Raw genomic sequence first — 22774 nt, 5'->3', positions numbered from 1 at the left:
GCAGCTCCGGAGTTATTGAAAAGTCTAGGCGAGACCTTTGTTCGGATGTGGGATTAAAATATATGCTGACCATCAGGACGATGTCCCGAAAGTCGCCGAATAAATGTACTGCAGAGGAACCTTTAATTCTGTGATTCTATAAGGGAAGCAATGCAGGAGGTGAAGGTACTGCTACATAATGCATGGCACGGTGTTCGATATATTTTTGCCGCTCCCTGAGCTCCTCGCTTGACTTCTACTGCTCACGGTGGTTTCTATGCACGTATGGCGTGCTACGCAAGTGTGTTGTAGAGAACGCACACGTGTGAGAGATGTGCGCCAGATTTCTGCGTTCTTGGTGTGCATGTTTCCCATCCGCTCGACGTACGCAGGGCGTCGTGTATACGTAAACGTATCCCATTGGCTTCTAGATCCGAGCTGGTTCAGATTTAGAAGCCAATGGTATGCCAGTATAATGCCATTTAGTATGCCAGTATAATGTCGATTACGAGGTTCACTAGTCCTGGCTTTGGTTTCTTTGACTTTGCTATAGCTATGAAATAACACGCTCGTCAACACATCGTAAGTGTCACGCAGCTGGCAAGTCAGAATGAAATAATAAGCGCATGTTTAGTGACAACCTCTTTTTAAGACTGTCCTTATTTATTGTTGTTCAATATATTTCACGTATGCAAAAAATGCGTCACTTACATAAAACATAGTTCGAATCAAGACATTTCATTTCAACCATTTCAGGGTGTCTACCATCGGGAAAAATCTGGAAACATACGAGTTCCATTCTTTTTTCTTGTACATGAACCGCCAGTGTTTTCGATAAGAGCAGTCAGAGAAAATCTAGAAAAATTAGGGAATTTGAAAATGCCAACGCAGAAGACAACCCTGCTTTTTGAAATAAAAGGTGCATTATATATATATATAAATATATATATATATATAATATGCGTGCGTGCGTGCGTGCGCGCGCGCGCGCGTGTGTGTGTGTGTGTGTGTGTGTGTGTGTGTGTGTGTGTGTGTGTGTGTGTGTGTGTGTGTGTGTGTGTGTGTGTGTGTGTGTGTGTGTGTGTGTGTGTGTGTGTGTGTGTGTGTGTAGTGCTATGACTTTTATTTTATTTCTCGTTAACTGTTACATGTGTGTTTCGTAACGAAACTATATGTTAGGGCACGTTATGAGAGCCGGTTTTATTTTTCTGCATACTACGCAATTTTTTTCGCTTTTCCCATCCATATTGTAATTTCTTTCAAGTTACAAATGTTACCGGCGATAAGACCCGCTATTTATGACGAGTATTACCCATTCGTTCTCATTTTCTTTTGTTAGAGTTTTTACGACTAACCCAAACTTCGATGGTCTCAGAAGCCGGCAGGACCGCTCTGACCCTAAGGTCAGAGAGACGCTCTTCCTCCCCTGCCCTTTTTCTACATTTTGTTGCCGAGGCACACGGTGAAGGCGTGTGTCAGCGACATTGCAGTGGCCCCGAGCAAGCTAAAAACTGACTGCTTAACGAGAAGACTGCTCTTTGCAACCCAGCTCGCTGTCTTATCGGTCTCGATGATAACAGTGTATAAAGGGCTTTCCGTAAGAAGGCTCTAATTGCAACAAGTGCGACAAGCCCTCATGCGGGAAAAGTCCCGGGCACTCGGGTTTAGCGTTCAAGAAACGTTGCACGCGCCGTTAGAAGCACGGCTGCTTATGGGCCGCGATGATCATGCAACACTAAACGAACGCGCACATCAAATAAACGAATAGGCTCATTGCCAAAGCAAGCAACTCGCACGCTTTGCAAGCATTTCTTCGCAGCCGATATCTTTAACGAGTGGTGACGTTTAGCAGATAATAATAATAAACGTCACCAGTCGTTTGATGCAGTAGGTAGCTTCACTCTGCACGGAATGAACTCGGTCGAATGGTAGCATACCTTTCTGTTCTGCGATTAACTGTTTATCCCTACGCATATTTACCCCCGACCCGCCGTGGTTGCTCAGTGGCTATAGTGTTCGACTGCCGAGCACGAGGTCGCGGGATCGAATCCCGGCCACGGCGGCCGCATTTCGATGGGGGCGAAATGCGAAAACACCCGTGTACTTAGATTTAGGTGCACGTTAAAGATCCCCAGATGGTCGAAATTTCCGGAGTCCTCCACTACGGCGTGCCTCATAATCGGAAAGTGGTTTTGGCACGTTAAACCCCATAATTTAATTTTTAATATTTACCCCGCAAACTTAAGGGAGGCGCTCGGGCGGAGCGATTGCCGGCATGCCCCTGCGAAGCTAAATCAGCCCGTAGCTAGCAACGTGCTCCTCCTCGAGGCCAAACCCGCCAATGGGAATTCCCAATTTCTTTTTTCTCGATCATTCCTATATTTTCGTGTCATTGCAACGTCCCGTTACCTTTCTGGTCCTCTAAATCTATCTGGTTGCTTCAGAGGGCGAAACCGCGTAAGTCTCCTGAGGCCATATAGCTTTTTTTTCGTTTTCTTTCTTTTTTAACGACGAGACGTGCTACACTATGTCTAGAGCTCTTAAACGGTCCGAACCGCTTAGGCCGCTTAGTGCTCCTCGCCTTAGCTCCGTGGGTCTCTGTGCGAGGGCCTTATCTGTCCACATCCTGCGTTTCTTCGCGAGCGGATGCAGCCGCCACGCCCTCGGCGGGAACCCGCGCTAAGCAGCGAGGCGGGAGAGAATCGTCCCGAGCGGCTCGACGACCGAGCGGGGACGCCGGCCGTTTCGCCAGCCTTCGGAGCCGGCGTTGATGCCGCTCGTATACGGACGACGACGCCTCCCGCTGCAGCTGGAGCCGTCAAATCACGCTGCATGCATGCGCCAGCGCGGACAGAGAGAGGGAGCGTGCGACTGCTTCCTGCACGGTCTCTGCTTCACGACTATAGCGTGCAGTGTTCTGCGAGCGAGCGTTGACCTATCATCTGACGGGAGGATAAATAAATCCGTGTTCAACATCGCGAGCCCATTCTTTGTAATTTCACTACAGGGCCAGAGGTCTGTTTCTGAGAAAATCCAGTTTCGCGTCACCCGAACCCGTCCTGCGCCGGCGAACCTAACGCCGTCGCTTTCTCTGATCCACTGCCGTGCCCGACACCCCCCGCGGTGCACGGTGCAGCAGCTGTGTTGCGCTGCTTAGCACGAGGTCGCGGGTTTGGTTAAAATCGTTCCAACGCTTGTCTCATAAAAGCGTGTCTGAGTTTTACGTGTTTCACTCGGCACATCGGAGTTGGCCTCAAGCCAAAGCGTTCTCGTAGCGCTACCATTGTTATTCTCCGTTTCATCGTCCGTTGAGCTATCTAAAAATCTTTATTTTCCTTTCGAACTTCATCTGCGATATTGCATACTCTTTTCTTCGTAAGTATCAGTCCGCCGCTGGCGCTGTTATCTCTTTCGCTATCGATAGTGTCCGACGCCCGCTGTTACCAACCGGTCTTGCTTGCGCGCGAACAGCTTCGTACGTCTTCCACTCCCGAATCTTTGTGGAAGCAAGAACAAAAGAAGCGCTCATGCATGGAAAAATTACCAGCCGTCTCACCGAAGTGCAGACACACAAACGAGACAATTACCAGAATCAGTGCACCGGTAAATCGCAATCGATGAAGCATCGAAAGACGTCGATGCGTCGTGTGCGTCACTCGCTCGCTTGCCGTCCTTTGAGAACTGTGTACTTGAAAGGGACAGCAAAGAGAAGCAAGAAATCAGTCTTAACATGCCATTTCAATACTCTTTTTTCGTTAATTTCGCGGTAATGAGCCGGTTCGTAGAAGAGCAAATGAAGGTAAAAGTTGCACTTTTTCAATGTTGCGCCGAAACTCCACCGCCGGCAAGTCGATATGACGTCACGGATTTCAAAGTTTTTCTTTCGTATTTAGGCCGTCGTGGCTCTGTAAAAGTTCTGGAAGCTTTCCGAGTTTCAGCGTTTGGCTCCTTTAAAAATTTGGAGGACGCTTAAGCTTCGCCTTTAAGAGTGGATCGCGATAGCGTTCAAAGACCCCTTGCTGCTTTTCATGCTTCCTGGCATTGCAGCTTACGCAACCGTAACGTTTACCGCGAAACGCGGCCTCTTGCGTGGGTCGATCTCCTGTTATTGTTTCGCACTTTTAATATTTCAGTCCGAGAAGAGCTAACAAAGGACATGCGCGGTCCGTGTTTTTTCTTTTTTTTTTCTCATAGCATTTGTTTGTGGGTTGCCGTTCTCAAAATTCCGAGCAGTAACATTGTAAAGAATGAAAGACAAGGTATGAACAACTTTGGCGGTAGAGAAATGCTTGGGTATGCGTGGTTCCGAATTTGGTTCGCAATTCGTTTCGCCGAAGCGACGTCCAACGCCGACGCGGGACGCGGACGCCGGATTTTCTGCGACACGGGCTCCTTAACGCTATTGCGTTAAAATGCGTTTTACCTTTCTCGATAAAAAATTAACTATATAGCAGGCGCGCTGCCGTCGGGCAATTTCAGTGGTGTTTATTTAATTGTTTATAACACAGTACTTTGTTCAACACGATGAGTTTACAAAGTCACGAAGCCGTTTGAAGCCAGAAGTACGGAGTTTAGGCAAAATTTATGTGCTAACCATCATTCTCATGCTGGCTCAACCACCCTGCCTGGAGCTAAGACTAGCGCCAAAGTTGCCACAAGTATACTTATATTATAGGTCGATGGACCAAATTCCGGCCGCGGCGGCCGCATTTGGTTGGGGGCGAAATTCAAGGACGCCCGTGTGCCGCGCTTTGGGTGCACGTTAGAAATCTCCAGGTGGTCAAAATTTCAGGAGTCCCCCACTGCGGCGTGTCTCATAACTATATCGTGGTTTTGGCGCGTAAAACCGCAGAATCAAGTCGACTCAAGCAGACGCGGTCAAAAATCTACGACGCCATTAAAAAAAGATTTCACTTCTGGGGTTTAGCGTGCCATAACCACAATCTGATCAGCTCAAACAATTTTTCTCTTTAGTGTCCCCCTAAGCGTTTGCATCGCTGCACGGTATTAGAGAGACCGAGTATACGAGGCCGCCGTTGCAAGGCGCGCGACACGCTCCGTGGGCCACGCATCAGCCGGGCCGCCTCCTCCTGGCCATCGTAAATTGTTTGCAGACCGAGATTGCAAGCATTGTGAGCCGCGCGCCTCCTTATCAACGGCGACAAGCAAAAAAGGAAAATGAAGGAAACGGGAAACCACGTCCACGGAGCGCTCGCCTGAGGCGTGGATAAGACGAGCGAGCGACGCTTGCAAATGCGCTTGCGCAATTGGACGGCGCCGTGAAAATGTTAACTATAAAGAAATAAAAACACAAAGGGAGAGCGTTAAAGCAATGCTGTTAGGCTTCAACAAATCCTGTTGTTTTATTTCGTTTTTTTTTTTCATCGGAACCTGGCAAATCTTTCTTCGTACGTGCGTACATGCCACATAGACTCCGAAACAACGCCGACGACGATGTTCAGTTCAAAATCTGCGAGGTACCTTTCTCCACATTGTTCTGCTTTCGCTTATTTGTTTTTCGAACTTCGTTTTATTTCTTCTCCTTTCTTGCAAGACTGACTAGTGTATTAAGCATTACATAAGCCAGTTTTTTTTTCGCATTTTCATTTATGCTTTTGTTATCGTAGTACCTCCTTATTCTTGTCCTGTCCCCCACAGTGGGTGCGTACCGTTTTCGAACAAAATCATCATCATACGTCAGATATGTGTACAGCTCTCTGGGAGTCTCCGCTTTAAACGCACTGCCGTTAATGCGTGAAAATCGTGGCGCTCACCAGTGCTGACTTCCGGTTCGCGTGTCGCCGAAAAACGCACGAACGTTTTTTTACTTCAGCGATGCTGTTTATGGCTAGGGTTTCTAGAAATTTTCATGTGTGCGATCAAAAAATATCATCATCAGCAATTGCTCGTGCTCGGGCGTTCGTCGTCGTCGTCTTCTACAGCTGGCTCTTTGGTGCCACTCGGCATAACCGGGCGAATGCACTGTTGCCACTGTCCGCGCGTTCGTCGTCTCCTTCCGCAGGTGGCTCCGCTAGCCGCTCATCATGCCAGCGTTCCCATATATATACTGCAATATCAACGATGGTCGACTCGGCGCTACGAGAGAAAACCAGCATTTCGCTACAAGAATGCCCGGTAGTCGAGGCTGAAGAAGTGGCCGTTGCTCTAGCGGTAGCGGAGGGCTATCGGATCGGACAGTCGCTAACAATGCCCTCGGACTCGCAGACAGCCTGCCGCAACTACTTGCATGGCAGAATCAGTCACCGAGTACTCCGCATACTTTGCTCAGGAGACTGTGAAACACAACAACAAACAGGCACAGTGCCACATGAAGCGATCGCACACAAGATCGCATGTGTACCAGGACACACGGGCGTGGCAGGCAACTAAGAGGAGGACAGGATAGCTCGAGAGTACAGTAATTACCGAGCGTCCAACGTCAACAGAATACGGGAACCCGTGCCTGTACCCCGAAAGTACACCGCCATTTTAGACAGTTACAGAGGCAACAGGAAGCGGTTCCCCCCGCCGCACAAGTCTCCTATAGCAGGGAAGAAGCTGTCGCATGGCGACAACAGCAAACAAGGTCGTACCCTAACCTTAACGTGCTAATTAAAGTGCACCCCGCACTATATAAGGACAAATGTCTATGGCGCAATGAGAAACCCACATTATACCACATAACATGTCAACAAACTGACGTCGTCCCAATCATATCACACCCAAGCGCGGAGCAATGAGAGGAACTGCTGTCCAGCGACCGCTGTGAAGACCAGTTAGGTCTAGTGCGGCATGCACGACGGACAGCAGAAGAGAGCGGAGCCCTGGACTGAGGGCAGCCGACCATTGCGATAGAGGGCGGACGAAGCAGCGGGTGAAGACCTCCGGGGAAGGCACAAGGAGGAAGACTCCCCTGAAGAATCCGCCCCAGCCGCAGACGAGCACAATTACTAGAGCTCAATAAAGTTTTCACTCACTCACTCACTCTACTGCCCCTAGCGCTCGTGCCACTGCTCGCGCCTTCGTCGTCGTCGTCTTCCACAGCTTGCTCCGATGGCGCTCATCATGCCAGCGTCCCCGCACTGCTCCTCCCTCTGCGAAGGCGCTGACGGCACTGGCCCACTGCCAGTCGGTGCGGTGATTTCAGTCTCAAATTCGTTCTCTCGAAATGCGAAATGAAAACGCTAATGTATGGGCCCTTTTCACGGTGATCCCGTGGGCGCTGCCATATTTGATCACGTGGTTACGCGTTCATTGCTTGCCTCAGCTGCCTCCATTGTCTCTGTATTTACAATGGATGCACATGACCCCGGTGCGGCTCTGCAAACCTCTGCTTCGGCGGATATCGTATGCGGTGACTGCTTGGACGACATGTGAAGCTTTGACTAAAGCTTCAAAGAACATGTAAGCGTTTTCAAAGCTCATTAAGCGTTGTCCAAACGGTGCGAACAGCGTGCACGGTTCTTGTAATAAAAGCGGGGCTAAAAATGTATTCCAAGCTATCCTAAGTTAGCGCTTATGAATTGAATCAATATCGGTATGTTTTGCTCTTCATTATTTATTTGTCGAATACATTTAACCAGCGCTTTGTCGCGTTTCTGATTCAGTAATGTTCCCCGGTCGGTCACTATCTGATTGTTTATTTTCTGCCTGATCGCTCGCGGGTGAGCTCAGTTGCGATAGATTTGTTCTTGTTGGGCACACGGCTTGTAACGTAGATGTTCTGTACGTTGTAATAGCTTGTAGCTATTATCGCTAGTCTGTGTAGACCGTTACTGTGTGGACCGTTACGAAACACTCAGCTTCAAACATTAGTGTGCTGTCGGTGTAGTCGCCATCTCCCATGCTTCGGCGCATTTATTCAAGTGTGCGCCCGTTCACTTATTCTTGATACGTTAGCGATACAGTGGGCGTAAGCTTGCGTGTGAGTTGGGGGTGTGTATGTGTAGATAGCGTGCGAGAACCTTAACGTATGCCAAGAAGCGGCGCTATTCCCTTTGTCACCGTATAACGAGCGGCACTCACTCGTGAAGACGTTCCGGGGTGGAAGTAATTTCCTTGGAGGTTAGCGCTGCGACGCTGGCGAATTAGTGAATTATTTTTTATCCTCAAGGGAAGCCATGCATCGGGAAGAGCCGACAACACGGGCAGTCATTATGTAGCAGCGGTTCGTGAACTTGGACGCACAGATTCATTCCATTTCTTAATGGGCCAGTCACAATTTTTGCAGCCAACTTCTGCACACGTCTTCGCCCCACCGCTCCATATTTTGCAGCATGAATGGAGCAAAGTGCCTTAGCGAAAACCCAGTTGCATTTCCGACAGCTGACCGCACTGAAGCACTCGTATTCGCGCGCTTTCGTTGAGGCAACTTGCGGCGCACCGCCGAAAGCGCCATCTCATTTCTCTAGAACAAACTGCTCCGCGAAAAGGGTCAATATAACGAATGCGTATGACGAATGTATAACACGAATTAACGCGAATCTATAAAAATATATGTATGTGCGTACCTTTCGTCACGATGGCCACTGATCAAGACAACAATTGTGTTCGTACATATGTTTAAAATTCTGTGTAACCTCTTTATCGCGTGTTACACAGCTTCGCTGGTCACACACCTTCACAGAATGGAATGGCTCATGATTTTTGTAATGAAATGATTCGTTCTCTCGCAACCACTGGGGAGCTCAAACATAATTCTAATTATATCGTCTGTCTGAATTCTGTGAGCCATGTGTAGTCCCAACTAGTTATTTTGAACGTATATGTCCAGTGCGTCGGTGATGAGTTTCGATGCCAGCTGTGCGCGACTTCAACAGAACAACGTAGGTAGTAGGCTGTTAACAAGGTAGTATTGTGAAATTGTGACTACCCTTACATAATCCATCCTATATAGGAAATGTATGAGATGTTTATGTGTAGTGCCCGTGGGCTGTTCGCGATAATTTCTGCGCACTGTTCACTGTGAATTGATTGCCTGTGCGCTGATTACATTCTGTGGAATATTTGACCATTATAAAAGTAAGTTTTCGTGGACACATCGGATATAGTCTCTCAGCTATCCATAGGATATGCATAGTCAAAAGCGAAAGTTCTCATGGTAGCAAAGTATCCACGAACACACTACGTATGCACCATGCCAGTCTGCCTTTACTAAGTTGTATGTAGAATTCTCGGCCGTCTCATAGGGCCACTTTGCAAACACTAAGGTGGTAGGTCATTTCCGACATGCTGTCCGGCCCTTTGTTCCCAAGCCGCTTCAGTGCAGAAACTGCCAGAAATTCGGTCCCGTGAACGCCGTCTGTGGAAAGTCTGCTATATGTTCCCGCTGTGCAGCACAACACACTGCAGGCAAAAACTTATAAGTGTCCGAACTGTCAAGGGCCCCGCGATGCCTCATCAAAGGAATGTCCTAGAGTTAAGCGAGAACTCTCCATGTTAAAGAAAATGGTGAGGGACCGTTCGACTCATCGTGAAGCAGCTGCTGACGTTAGGCGACGTCGTTCTAGTCGCAGACGCTCATCAAGGAATTCTGCTCTCCGCACAAAAAATACGCGTGCCGCAAAGCCTCTTGCTGTTGAATCTGCTCCAACCCCAGTGCATAATGTGTCCAAACCGCGTATAGATAACGTAGCAGCTGAAAAGAATGCCGTGGATGAAGAATGGCCACCACTGCCAAGGATAAGCCCCGTGGAAAAACCCCAACAAGGAGAGGCACCACAATGCTCCACCCCTCACCCAGATGAGCTGACAGAGCATGACCGCCTAATTGTAACAATGCTTAAGTCTTTGATAAATGCGATTCGCACGCTTGTGGGCAACTCGAATGCGCCAACACCTCGAACGCAGTGCAAGTTTTGGGTGCCCTGAGCCCAGTGCTTGCAAATCTTGCTTAAGCACAATGGTTCTTCCACTGCCTCTACTCCGTGATGAAGTGCGTAGCGCGACGATTTTCCAGTGGAATGCCAGAGGACTTAAATCACGGATTTCATGTTTCCGCCAATACGTTTTTACGAACCGATTTCCTGTAGTGGTAATATGTGAACCGAACGTGTCAAAAGCGCTAAGACTCTCTGGATACGAAGCCTTTATGGCGTCGACGTGCGGGCAATCCAGCAAAGTAATTGTTTACATCCGTACAGAACTGACTTACATTCCCCACTCGGTGCAGCCTCATGATGGAAACCAATACGTGTGTCTCCGCATTATAAAGAATAACGTGGCATTCACCCTTATCGGCGCCTACATCTCCCCATATAGTCGGTTCGACGGCGACCGACTGCCAGACATCCTGACGGCGACTTCTGGACCCTGGATTATCACGGGAGACTTTAATACTCATCACTTGGCTTGGGGAAGCTCCAGAATAGATTCCAGGGGCCGAAAACTTGTGGAATTTGCTTCCGACCATGAACTCAGCATTATGAACGATGGCAGTACGACGTACTTGCGTGGTTCGAACTAAAGCAGTTGCTTAGATTTAACTTTGGTGTCACGGCAACTTGGTCAAAATGTTCGATGGTTCTCTGACATCGAGACTCATGGCAGTGACCATATTCCCACCTACTTAGGTATCACTGGATTTGGAAGCTTCTCCTTTTCTACTTCCCGACAAGTATATAGAAGGTGGTCAACGTATAAGGCAAAGGTGGAAGAGGCATGCAAAGAAGGATTTACCGGCACCATTGAGAACCTTATTACAACTGTACTGGAATCGTCTAAGTACACATTTACATCTGCTAAAAAACGTACGGATTTCGACATGGAACTTGAGCGACTTCGAACGATTCGCAGAAGGGCCGAGAGGCGATACAGGCGCACGAAGTCAATTCATGACCTTAGAGTCGCTCGACGTATACAGAAGAAAATCCAACGCCGTATGGACAGGCTGGAGGAACAACGGTGGGAGACGTTCTGCGAATCACTTGACCCCCGCAAGCCACTGTCTATCATATGGAGGACGGTGCGCGGCCTTGGCTCGTCTCCACAGCAACGACACCCATTCTCAGCCCTAGCCCTCCATCAAGGCCGCTCACAGGTCGATATAGCCGAAGATTTCTGTGTGAAGATTGCGGGCAGTGTGGTCACCATCAATAGCGAAATTCTGGGTGAGGTTCCTGCGACACACTTCCCAGAATTGAATGTGTCCTTCTTACTTGAGGAATTGGACGCTCCTCTGGCCACGTGCAGGCGCTCATCGTCGCCAGCACCAGACGACATTACCTACGCTGCTTTATGCCACCTAGGGGAAGATGGCCGAAGCAGACTTCTGGAATGTTATAACCAGTCATGGAATGATGGCGTCGTTCCTGAGCGGTGGAAGTCCAGCCGCTTGATACCACTCCTGAAGTCGGGAAAGTCGCCACTTGACCTAGCGTCCTACCGACCCATTGCGCTGTCCAGCTGTGTTGGGAAGGTCATGGAAAGAATAATTCTCACCCGCCTAGAGTGGTATCTTGAGCGCCACAACGTATACCCCGAGGCCATGGCTGGTTTTAGAAGAGGCCGTTCCTCTATTGACAACGTCATCGACCTCGTCACGTCTGTACAACAAGAAAAACACCACAAGCGTATATCGGTTGCACTGTTCCTCGACGTGAAAAGCGCCTATGATAATGTAACGCATGAAGCCATCTTAGATGCCCTGGAAAATAATGGAATTGGTGGACGCATGTTTCGGTGGATTCGGAGCGCCGCTGTCCAATATATTGAAAAAGAACCGCCCAACAAATGGGCAATATTTTGCGACTCGAAAGCAGCCCTCCAGAGCTTGCGAAGTTTACGACGTGGCAATTATGAACAGCTGGTGTCACAAATCAACGAAACCTGCCATTGCGCTTCTGAACGAGGACATGATATCATATTTCAGTGGCTGCCGGGACATTGTGGCATCGTTGGTAATCACCTCGCCGATGACGCTGCCCGACGTGCCCAGGCTGGCTCACCGACACTCCTTATACCTTTATCGAGAGTCGACGCTGCAAGAGAGCTTCGCCGTCTCGCTCGTACCATCACGTTAAGTTACTGGCACACACCACCGAACTCTAAGTGTCGTTTATACAGCCTCGATCCATCACTGAAACTTAAATTACCAGCGAACCTTCCACGACGTGACGCAACACTGCTGTGTCGGCTGTGGGTAGGAGTAGCATTCACCAACTCCTACAGCTATCGTATTGGAATGGCGGATTCACCAATGTGCGCTAAGTGCAAGTGTGAAGAGACCATCAGTCACCTTCTGTGCCACTGTTCTCGCTTCGATAATCAACGTGAGACTCTCCAGTGTGCCTTGAATAGACTGGATGACAGGCCATTTACGGAAGCGAAGATCTTGGGAGCCTGGCCTCACAGTTCATTAGCCCAGAAAGCAGTTCGAGCGCTTTTTCACTACCTGAAGGCAACAGACTTGAGTGCCCGACTATAGAGATCCTACACCAAAGTTCTCTCTCTCTCTCTCTCTCTCTGTTTCACTCCCCATTCCCCTTCCCACGTGTAGGGTAGCAAACTGGACTCAGTGTGGTTAACCTCCCTGCATTTCCTTCTTCCCTTCTCCATCTCTCTCTCTCTCTCTCTCTCTCTCTCTCTCTCTCTCTCTCTCTCTCTCTCTCTAAGGTGGTTGATGTGTTAGGCTTTGCTCGAAGGTTTTTGCGGCACTTTGTGGGACACAGCTATCATATGTTGAACACGTCCAGCCGGTTCGAAACAGCAGCAAAGATGTGCCGAAACTAACTGGTCTGCGCAATAACTTTTACCACGCTGAGCTCAAGAAGCGAGCCCGCGAAGCCTGGCGGAACGCAGTCCACTGTGTGTATAGACAAAGAAGGTCACACCACCAGAGGATGACAACAATCGACGTTGTCGCGAATCCCAAAGTAACATCACTACTACAAGGTAATTGGTTTTGACAAGAAGTAATTTCTTTAAGTGAACCGGTATCCTAGTACACGTATGTGTGTTCGTGCGTTCCGAGCTACCGCGGTATGCAGCCGCTGCCGACTGAGCAACAGCCCTGATAAATTCGTTTAGGAAAGCCAATTTGCTTACCGCGTAGACGATTTAATTTCGGTATGAGGACGGCTTCCGAAATTGTACGGTGTAAAAATAAGTACAATGACACTGACTGGTTTTCTTTCTTTTGTTCTCGTGCAATGAAACGCGCTTACGAAAGGCTCATGGACTCGTGCAAATGTTGCAACTATACAATGACCCGTCTCATCGAGCACAATAGATCAAAGACGCTTCAAAAAATAAAAGCTATGGCATGGTTAGCATGCAGCCGCTCTATGAGAAAGGTTCACAACAATAGAAACATTGTTAGTAGAAATCAATGAGGCTACGAGTAGTCTGGCGAATCGAGCCATGTCAATTGTGAATCGATGTCCGTGCCGCAACCACAGAAAAAGGAACTGCCTCGAGGCCAGCATCCAAAGTTACGTTAACCTGAGGTAAGAATCCACAATTTCTTGCATTTCCAGCGCTTAAAGGAAATAAGAGAAATAAGAGAAGAGGAAAGACTTGAGCACAGGGAGGACGCTGGTCTTCAACTCATTGTATAGTGCATGAAAAGGTGCGGATATATGTATACGTGTATACATTCGCTGATATCATGCGTCAACAGACGGTGGAACATGAATTGCAGCGCATGCTTGAAGCCACTTATCAAAGATGCGTGGCAGACATGTTTTGGTGCAAATAATCGCGTTCTTTCATTGACGAAGCGATAGAAGCTGTACTGACGCATTTATCATTTTCTTTTTGAATGCAGAAAGCTTCAAGAATGAGACGGCACTTTTCGCCTTTATACCGAGTGTTCTTAAGCGTAAAACGCTTAAGAAAACTGAGGTAGGCGCTTTGGATGTCTTTCATTCAGCCAAAACGCACAAGGAAGATGTTCCACTGCGGGCAATAGTTACAGAAAGAGGGTCCTGGCGAGGCGCCCTTTCTAAGTTCCTTCTGAATCGCCTGCGTACGCTTCGTGTGGAAGACCCTTTCTCGATACAAAAGTCTCATTATTTAATTGATTTATTTGCGAGCAATGACATTACAGAGCCCCTATCCGCCTTTTCAGTTGATGAGGTCGACTTGTTTTATTCTGTTCCAAAACCTGATTTGCTCAGCTCAGTGAGAAACTTTATCGAAAAATCTCACCCCACATCTTTTATGAGCTCTAATGGTTCATCTATTGACAGCTTCCTTGAGGTGCTTAGTTCTTTATCTATAGTCTACTTTTGTCGCTGTTAACGAGGAATCTTTTCTTCAAAAGAACGGCTTCCGTATAGGCTCCTGTATTGCGCCGTTTCTATGTGATCTGTATTTGGCTCAATGTAACAATCGCATAACATCCCTGTGTGATCAGTCAAAAATGTCAAGAATTTTTGGATATGTTGACGACTACCTGGTTGTTTTTAAATCGGAGGCTCCTGAGGACATTCACACAATTCACAATAGTGTTCTTGGGGCATTCAAGCAATCTGCACCAGGTCCGAATTTTACTCTTGAGATGCCCATCGACAATTGCCTGTATTTTTTTACCTTCAGTCTTTCCGTCGGAGAACATGTTTTCTGTAAGTACCAACCGAGATCAAAAAAGGGTATCTTAAATTACAGTTCGGCTCATTTCAGAGGTGGCTGAGCGTGGCATAGCTGCCAGCTTCTTTCGCTCAGCCCTCAATAAGTCGTGCGAACTGCGGCTGGCAATGAGCTTCCAAGAGCAAGCCCAACGTCTTAGCAAGCGGGTTTCCCCCGACAGATCATCGCCTCTGTGGGAGAAAGCCTCCTCAAAGAGGTCAAGTGCCGAGGATCAAAAGCAAAAGGCGTCCGGACTTGGCCGCAGAAACGACTGGCTGTTGTGCCTTATGTGCAGCACCTGTCACACCGCTTGAAAAGCACGGCCGCCAAATGTGGTGTCTCTGTGCCATTTTCCGAGCCGGAAAAGCTGGCTCGCATGTGCCGAGCAGTGAACGTGCGGGGTTACAAATTAGGTCCTGCCTGCACGAAAGAAGCACGCTACTCCTTTCGTTGCGCGTAGTACCGGTGTCGTTTACAACATCCCCCTGTCATGTGACAAATGCTACGTCGGCCAGACCGGTCGTTGCACTAACGATAGATTCAGAGAGCACCGTGTGCAAGTGCGCGCTCTAACGGGATTCGGTCACTTAACAAACCATTGTGAAAGATGCCACTGCACGCCAATATTTAACAGCACACGTGTTCTAGGCAGGTATAAGGGTGAAAAGTGCCGTCTGATTCTTCAAGCTTCTTGCACTCAAAAAAAAAAAAAATGATAAATGCGTCATTGCAGCTTCTATCGCTCCGTCAATGAAAGAACGCGACTACCTGCATCAAAACCTGTCTGCCATGCATATTTGATAGGTGGCTTCAAGCATGCGCTACAATTCATGTTCCGCCCTATGCTGACGCACGATCAGTGAATGTATATACGTATATATCTGCACCTTTTCATGTACTACGATCGGTTGGAGACCAGCGCCGCCCCGGTCCTTGCGTCCTCTTCTCTTATTTTTGCCTATTTCGTTTAAGCGCTGGAAATGCATGAAATGTCGATTTTCCTACTAGCCCAGCTGTCCGCTTTAAGAATCAACGCATGCACACCTCTACCGGGATCCTAGGAAAGCGTCCGTCTCTATCCCTATCCGCAGCTTATGCGATAGAATTTTTAAAAGATTCACATTAATCGAAAAGAAAAAAAGAACATCCGATTCGGTAGAGGAAATTTGAAGTTTCGGCCCAAGTCAGGGGAGAGAAATTAGAGGGTGTTAAAAACTGAGCACGTGAAATTTATGTCACACTTGTGATACGAACCTGGCGTTTTGCACTGGAAGCGAGGGTCCTAGCTCGACCTCCGAAGCTGAAGAGTATAGGGACCTTTCTCAATTTTGGAGATATGCCATGCTTCTCATGATGTCTCTCTTGTCGACACCGCTCTGATGACGAACACCAGTCCTCTAAATGGACCCTGAGTAGAAATAGATCACAGTTCTCGAATTTCTGCTGTGAGTGGAGGTGCGGCAAGCCAGGGAGCACGCAGAAATGAAATGCCGATGGCGATGCCACCTTCTTCAAGCGCTTCCATCGTTATCTATGCTCACGAGTCGCGTGGGGCGCGCATTTGAGCCGAGTAATTGTCACAACTTCACCTGGCGCCGCGTACACGCCTCTATATACACGAGTCCTGTGGCTGGTAGAAACATAAGGCATGTCAGATTGCAGACTAAGCGCTTGAGGCTTTGTGTTAACGAGGCAGCCCTTATTTACCACCGCGTGATGTTGTTGCAGGTCTGCTATGCACCCTGCTGCACAAGCGAGTTCCTGTGATCGTCTCAAACCTGTGCTGCTGCCTGGTGTGTGGAGCAGCGCTTTGTTTTCCTTATATCATGGCGACTGCACCGGGCCTGGCCTTGGCTGGCATTTTTTACGGTGAGCATTGTACAAGCGAATGGCTTTGACTTCTTCAAAGCCGACAATACTTTGAAGAGCAATAATGTGGGCGACCTCTATACTGATCCGTTCAGCGCTGTACTCATTTCAAGAAAGTTTGCAAAACGCCATGAACTAGCGAGGACAGACACGATCTGCACAGGTATTCCGCATTCATCGTCAATGGACGGGTACTGGATGCAAGGACATGGCCACGATTAGTACAACAGTCTAGTGGACAGCTGCCGCGCACGATAATTTCGCACCAGAAATCCCACCAGAAATGCCTCCCTTCAGGCCCTCTATGACTTTTTAGCCCAAAAATAACTTCTTCGTCAGGACACGCGCACCTTAATCCCTAGCTCCGTGCTTCTACTAGCTCCCTAATTCCTTGTAATCTTTCTCGGGTAGAAGAAGTCTCTGTTCGGGGACTACTGGCTGGGCCTACACCTTCCGTCACCTGGGCTTGGGGTCCAACATGAAGACCGCTTGAATTGTCCAAAGCGTGCTGCTCCGATATCTACAGCGGAGATATCGGAGATATCGGAGATACAGCGGAGAGGCTCTGCCCACAAAAACGAGTACTACGCAAGAGAGAAATCTAAGAGGTGCCAAGCTAACAACAGGTCATGCAGTTATAGACGTTGGCTCATAGACGATAAGTTCGCCAAATCACCGATGCAAATTTTACATGACGGATGCCTCTGAACTTTTATTTAAGTACGCATCTATGCCGCAGGGCAAGTTGTTCGGAAAATTAAAAAATAACTTCGATCCTCTTGAGAACGAGGAAACTTTCGTCATATAAGATTGATCAATCGCCAAGATGGATTTAATGCTCACTGGAGAGGCCCGCCTGGATATGTACTCCAGATGATGTCATTGATGCATGAAATGACAAGAGATGCATATAACACAGGCACACAAGCGCACGCAATGGTAGTTGACTGTTTAGTTTATGTCCTGAAACAGTATACACTTGCTAGGTTAACTTGCGGTTTGGTCCCATTTCATTTCCCACAGTTACGACCTCACTTGCCCTCTACATACCTTAAAACCGCGGGCAAGCCGTGCATGTAGCCACATGTGGACTATGTAAAGAAGAGGTCTACTTAAATTGTAGGAGTACTACTTACTTGACTAGTTGGTGAACCTTGGCTATCAGAGGATGATCACAAATTAACACACACATATACACGAACGAAGTAGACAGGAACTAGCGCGACTATGTGTTGCTAGTGGCGTTAGTCCTTAACTCTAGGTAAATCATTAGAAATTCTCTAAAACGCAAAAAAAAAACAGCTGCTAAAAAAATGAAGCCATAGATATGACACAGGAAGCAGATGAGCGTGAGTGGAACAATATATCTGTTAACGTAAAGTTTTTTATACACTTCATACGAATTGTCAACATTACCCGCCTAGGAAAGCACAGATTGGAAATCAAAACTATATTATGCTTTGCAGTTACTCGTTTCACAGCACTTCGCAGCGGTTCAGCGAGCTCATGTACGATCCGTTGGCGCAAGCAAAAGCCACCGCGAATTCGGGCATATTCATCAGTGGCACATTACAACGCATGTCCATCGGCGAGTAGTATTTGATGATGAGCTTGTCTTTTTTGCCGTCCTTTCGCAAACTCTCGGAGTCTTGCATTGGCTCGCACCACTTGTAACAGCTCGAAAGAAAGAAAAGCTGCTCGGCGGTGAACTCGCGGCCTTTCAGGGTTATCGCGGGTTGTGGTCCAAGGCTTAGAAAGGCCTGTGTTGCCTTCGCCATACCACCGCAGTCAGCGAAGTTCTCCGCTAACGCCGTGTCGCCGAAAGCAATACCCGTCCCGGCGGATACCTCATTGTAGAGCCGACTTAGACAGCGCAGCCGGTCGCGAAAGTTGGCGCGCGACTGTTTTGACCACCAATCCTCGCGCTCGCCCAACCTGTTGTACAGGCCGAAATCCTCGTCGAAGCTATGTGTGATCTCGTGGCCAATCACGTGACCAAGGCTGCCATAATTGAGCGCCGCCGGCACGCCCGTGCGCTTGAAGAAAGGTGAGAACATGATGGCGGGAGGGATTACTATCACGTGGTAGATGGGAACGTAAAAGGCGTTCACTATTACCATAGGTAACTCCTTTCTCACGTGACTGAAGACGGAACGCGAGGGGCTCAGGAGCCTCAGCGCCCCGGTTGCTCTGGAGCGCATCATGGCAAACAGCATTTCAGGATAAGTGATGTCCTCCGGCGCGGCTGGCAGGAATGAGTGGTATTCGTCAAGCTCCCTCGTCGTGGACAGGTTCTCGGGACGCCCGACAATCCGCTCCAGACTGGAGATACGAAGCAGCGCGTTGCGGCGCGTTGGCTCGTCGATCCAGTGCAGTGTCTTGAAAGCTTCTCGCGTCGCGTTTGCAATGCGCGCCACCATGTCGTGCACCGCGCCCATGTCTCCACCAGGAAAGAACCATTGCACGAACAGGTCCCCGCCTATGTACGGCAGCTCTACCACAGCGACCATGAGACAGTGTTGCAGCGAGAGTATCGTCGCTATCAGGGACTCACCATTTCCAGGCGTCTGCGCTTCGACAAGTTTTTGCGAAGCCGCAGGGGACAGGGCTCGGGCAAGCATAAGCGCCGTGTACACCTGGACCGTCTCTGACTCTGCTTGAGCCAAAAGAAGACGACCGAGAAGCCTCAAGTGTGGGCCTTGGGTCAACATGAGCTCGTCCTCCGGCGACAGTGGCTCGGTATACATTTCTAACACATTGTTCGCGGTTTTTAGGAGGACTTCGCCAGAAAAGAACTCTCCAGTGTAGTTTCCGAGATTGGCGAAGCTCACGAATTGTTCAGTGAAGTTCAGCCGCTCGGAAAGAGAAGTGCCCATAGCCACGGTCATGATCATGTTGTCCAGAGCCACCAGTCGTTCAACCAGTCGCGGATCCATCGGCTTATTGGAGAGCACGGCGGCAGTTCTCACGAAGAAGGAGCCGAGGTCGCCCGCCTGGATGAGCAGGCCGCGTATGATACTCCACTGGATGAGCGACGGCAGGTTGACGCCCAGCTGCAGGATGTAGAAGCCAGGTCCTTTAAGGTACACGCCTGGCTGCACCGCGAAGAGCACGTGTATTCCCCGTACCAGGCTCAGCTCGAGCAGCCGCTCCAGCAGCGAACGAGACGGGTGCTTCTCAGGCGGCCACGACAGCCCGTGCTCAGACATAACGGCTTTGACCGCGTCCACATGCTCGCCTCCGCTGATGGCCTGTTGAAAGCACCGCTGCGAGAGCTGAAGGTAGCGCCTATGAGCCACGCTGAGCTCTTCCTGCGGGTCCCTGAAGTCGGTCGCCAGAAGCCTCTTCACGAAGGACAAGTACACGCTGATCGTCAACCGGACGAAACCACCCTTGGAGATAAACCTCAGTGGCGACTTATCATTCCCGCAGACGAAGCTGTAGAAGTTGTCACAGGGGCTCTTGGTCAGATCCAGAGAGTTGCTCATTTCGGCCACCCAGTCAGTGCAGTGCGGCTGCCAGCAGCCCACTGAGAACCTGATTGCCGCGGGGATGGCCCAGCAGACGGCGAGCGTGCATGCCGTGGCGGTGGCTACCTTGAGCCCGTATCGGCGCCACTGCGGCAGACGAAGCAACAGTATCGCGGGCACTGAACGCCGGTTGCGTCGCTCCTTGCGCGGTTTCCTGGCAGTGCTGGCAGCCTTCGACTGAGCATCCGTCCGAGTGTGGGCCGCTGTTGTGTCGCGCTCGGTCGCGGGATCGGCAGGCGCGTGCTCCTGCTCAGCAGCGAGAGCCGCAAACGCAGAATCCTCTTCTGCAGGAGCTGACTGCATTGCTGACGTTCTTCGATAGATGGCACTGGGACCTCGACGACTCCGCCGTTCCCTCAGCGGTTAGACGTGCGTGAGCGCTGCTCCGAACGGTGGCCTCTTCTTCCTCACCCTTGTACCACCTCGCGCCGATGGCACGGAGAGAGGCATCCCCAATGGGCTCTGGGATGGATAAATTGTGTGATATACCAGAACCAGTGAGGGTGGCTACATTCCTATACAAAGCCAGAACACGTTCGGCGCACTCTGTATTTTAACGCTTGACACGTTGTAAAGAGGACTGTTAAGTTCTTGTAAGTTCATACTTTTCCTCGTAATCGCACATGTAGGTTTTCTGTTTTCGCCGTTACTGCAATAGAAGATGACTGCGATACTGCGCGAGGTGGCTACAGAGTGAGAGAAACACGCGAGAGAAATGATATTGATACAGCTTCTGTGAGGTATATAATTGAATCAGGACGATTTCCTAGCTAAATTCTTCAATTTCTATCTGACTTCACTCTTTTTATCTATTCAAAATTTATAAATAGTACTTCCTTTTTTGACTCGACAAATTATTTTCTTTACTCACCCGATTCTTGGCCAATCCCCCATAGTGGGTATGCGCCACTCTTGGAGGCAAACAAACAAACAAACAAACAAACAAACAAACAAACAAACAAGCAAACAAAAACAAATTATACGTGCGCGATGAGCACCGGGCAGCTCTCGATGCCTCGCTGACTGTGGTTGGTTATTGGGCGATCGGTCATGTCATGCTGAACAGGCGAGTTCTGGTCAAATCATCGAAAAAGTGCTGGGCCCGGTCATTTCTTCGGAGGGAGCCCACCTGGGAACACCGAGTGCTGATGGTCTCCCTTTTGTCGCGGAATGTACTCCAACTGTACAGCAACAACGTTACTGACTTGTACTGCAACAACAACTTGCATAATTTGAGAAATTCCAGCAATTACGTCAGCTATTAACGTCAGCGTTCACTATACAAGATGCGTAAGGGTATACATATAACGCTACCAACGCTATCACTGCAGCTGCCTTTTGCGACCTGATAACGGGTTCGATCTTCTAGCATCGCGTTTCTTGCCACGACATGTTGTTCGATACTTAATTAAAACACCCTGCTAGGCTGATTTTCTATTAATCAAGATAAACCCGCTGGCAAAAAAAAAAAGAAATTCAGGAAGCCAAAGGAATTTAGAGCCAAAGTTTTTTAGATATGCATGAAACAGGAGCACAACTTTAAGGTAGTTAATGCGGCCAAAGATAAGTTAATTTCTGATTTGCCCATAGCGTACAAGACGTATCCGTGTTAGGATCCCTTGCCTCCTTATTCAAATACAATTATACAGAAATGTTCTCGTTAGGCAGCCGCTTCGTCGATTTCAACAGAAATTGTTGTATTTAAACGAGAGAGCTAAGTAGTACTTAGCCACACTCTTCTCGTTTTCTCCTTTTTAATCGCATAGTTAGTCGGAAATCTCTCTCCTTTGCGGGTGTGTGTGCATTGACTTTTTCTTCTTTATTATCTTCCCGTCCTTCTTCCCTTCCTCGAGCATAGGGTAGCTATAACAGGTCGTCACTTGGTTTATCTACTTGCGTTAGGTTCTCTTCGATGTGTCTCTCTCGTAGAAATCAGCAATATTAGTTAAATCGAAGCATCATGTTTACGGCCTCATAACTCTGCAAGCAAAACAGATATTGATATTTTCTAAATTATAACTGTCAAGAGAGACCAAAGAGGACAAAATATTATTGCATGTGTGCCTGGAAGATACCATTATGTTGTGAAGGGGTCTTTTGCTAAACGCTCGTAAACAAAACGGATTATGTTAAGCGATGTGTAAACTAAAATTGTAATTTTCACTGCGACATCACATTTCCTTGCGGAGTTGGAAACGCCTTGCTTATTTGCGTGTTTTTGGTAGTATTTGTCAGATAATCACGAAACAAGTAAACGATTCCTCCCGTACGGTTACTAGACGTTATAATCTTCATTCAAATGCAAAACACTTTCTTGAGATCAGTATAAGGAGAACGCTACAAAAAATGTTCTCATTGGGCAACAGTTAGACTGATTTTCAATAATTTGTTACATTTAAAAAAGACGGTTGAATTGAAATAACTGCGGAAAGCAGAATTTTGAAGTACCCAAACTATTTATGAAAATAGCGGTAAATTTCACAAAAGATCGAGGTGCCCGGTTTGCAACTTACTAACTATGCACCAAATTCTATTCACAAATTAGTGGTTGATTTCAGAACGGTGTGCAATGGAGGCGATAAAAGCCTCACTTTTCCTTCGAGAGAGTGTTTCTTTGGCATCTAGCCGCCGCTGCCAGTTTCTATTGCCCGATTTCGTCACGTACATTTTTTCTGCAGTTCGACCAGGGTAACAGGCTTATAAATAAAGCTACTCAAGGCTGCGAGGCCGACTGGCGCTGCCAGCCCTGACTGCCTGTACTAACGTTACCGAGTATGCCGTATGTGAATTCATATGAATCAGGAGAACTTCATTTATTTTCTTTTTTT

The 22774-nt window shown here is 48.4% G+C and overlaps 2 protein-coding genes across 2 annotated transcripts in view; one reads left to right on the top strand and one right to left on the bottom strand.

Annotated features, from left to right (window-relative positions):
- LOC126535842 (uncharacterized) overlaps positions 1-22774 on the top strand; it is a 54052-nt gene that overhangs the window by 11422 nt on the left and 19856 nt on the right. Inside the window, exon 3 of the mRNA XM_055073467.2 lies at positions 16276-16416. Coding sequence (XP_054929442.1) covers positions 16276-16416 — 141 coding nt within the window. The remainder of the gene's footprint in view (positions 1-16275; positions 16417-22774) is intronic.
- On the bottom strand, positions 17852-20249 carry LOC140217038 (membrane metallo-endopeptidase-like 1). Its single transcript, XM_072287467.1, has one exon. It carries the CDS (start codon positions 20247-20249, stop codon positions 17892-17894), a length of 2358 nt encoding a protein of 785 aa, XP_072143568.1. The 3' UTR covers positions 17852-17891.

Source organism: Dermacentor andersoni, chromosome 4, assembly GCF_023375885.2.
Source record: "Dermacentor andersoni chromosome 4, qqDerAnde1_hic_scaffold, whole genome shotgun sequence".
Taxonomy (NCBI): Eukaryota; Metazoa; Arthropoda; class Arachnida; order Ixodida; family Ixodidae; genus Dermacentor; species Dermacentor andersoni.
The sequence above is the reverse complement of the archived record's forward strand: the minus strand, read 5'-3'. Positions and strand labels throughout refer to the sequence as shown.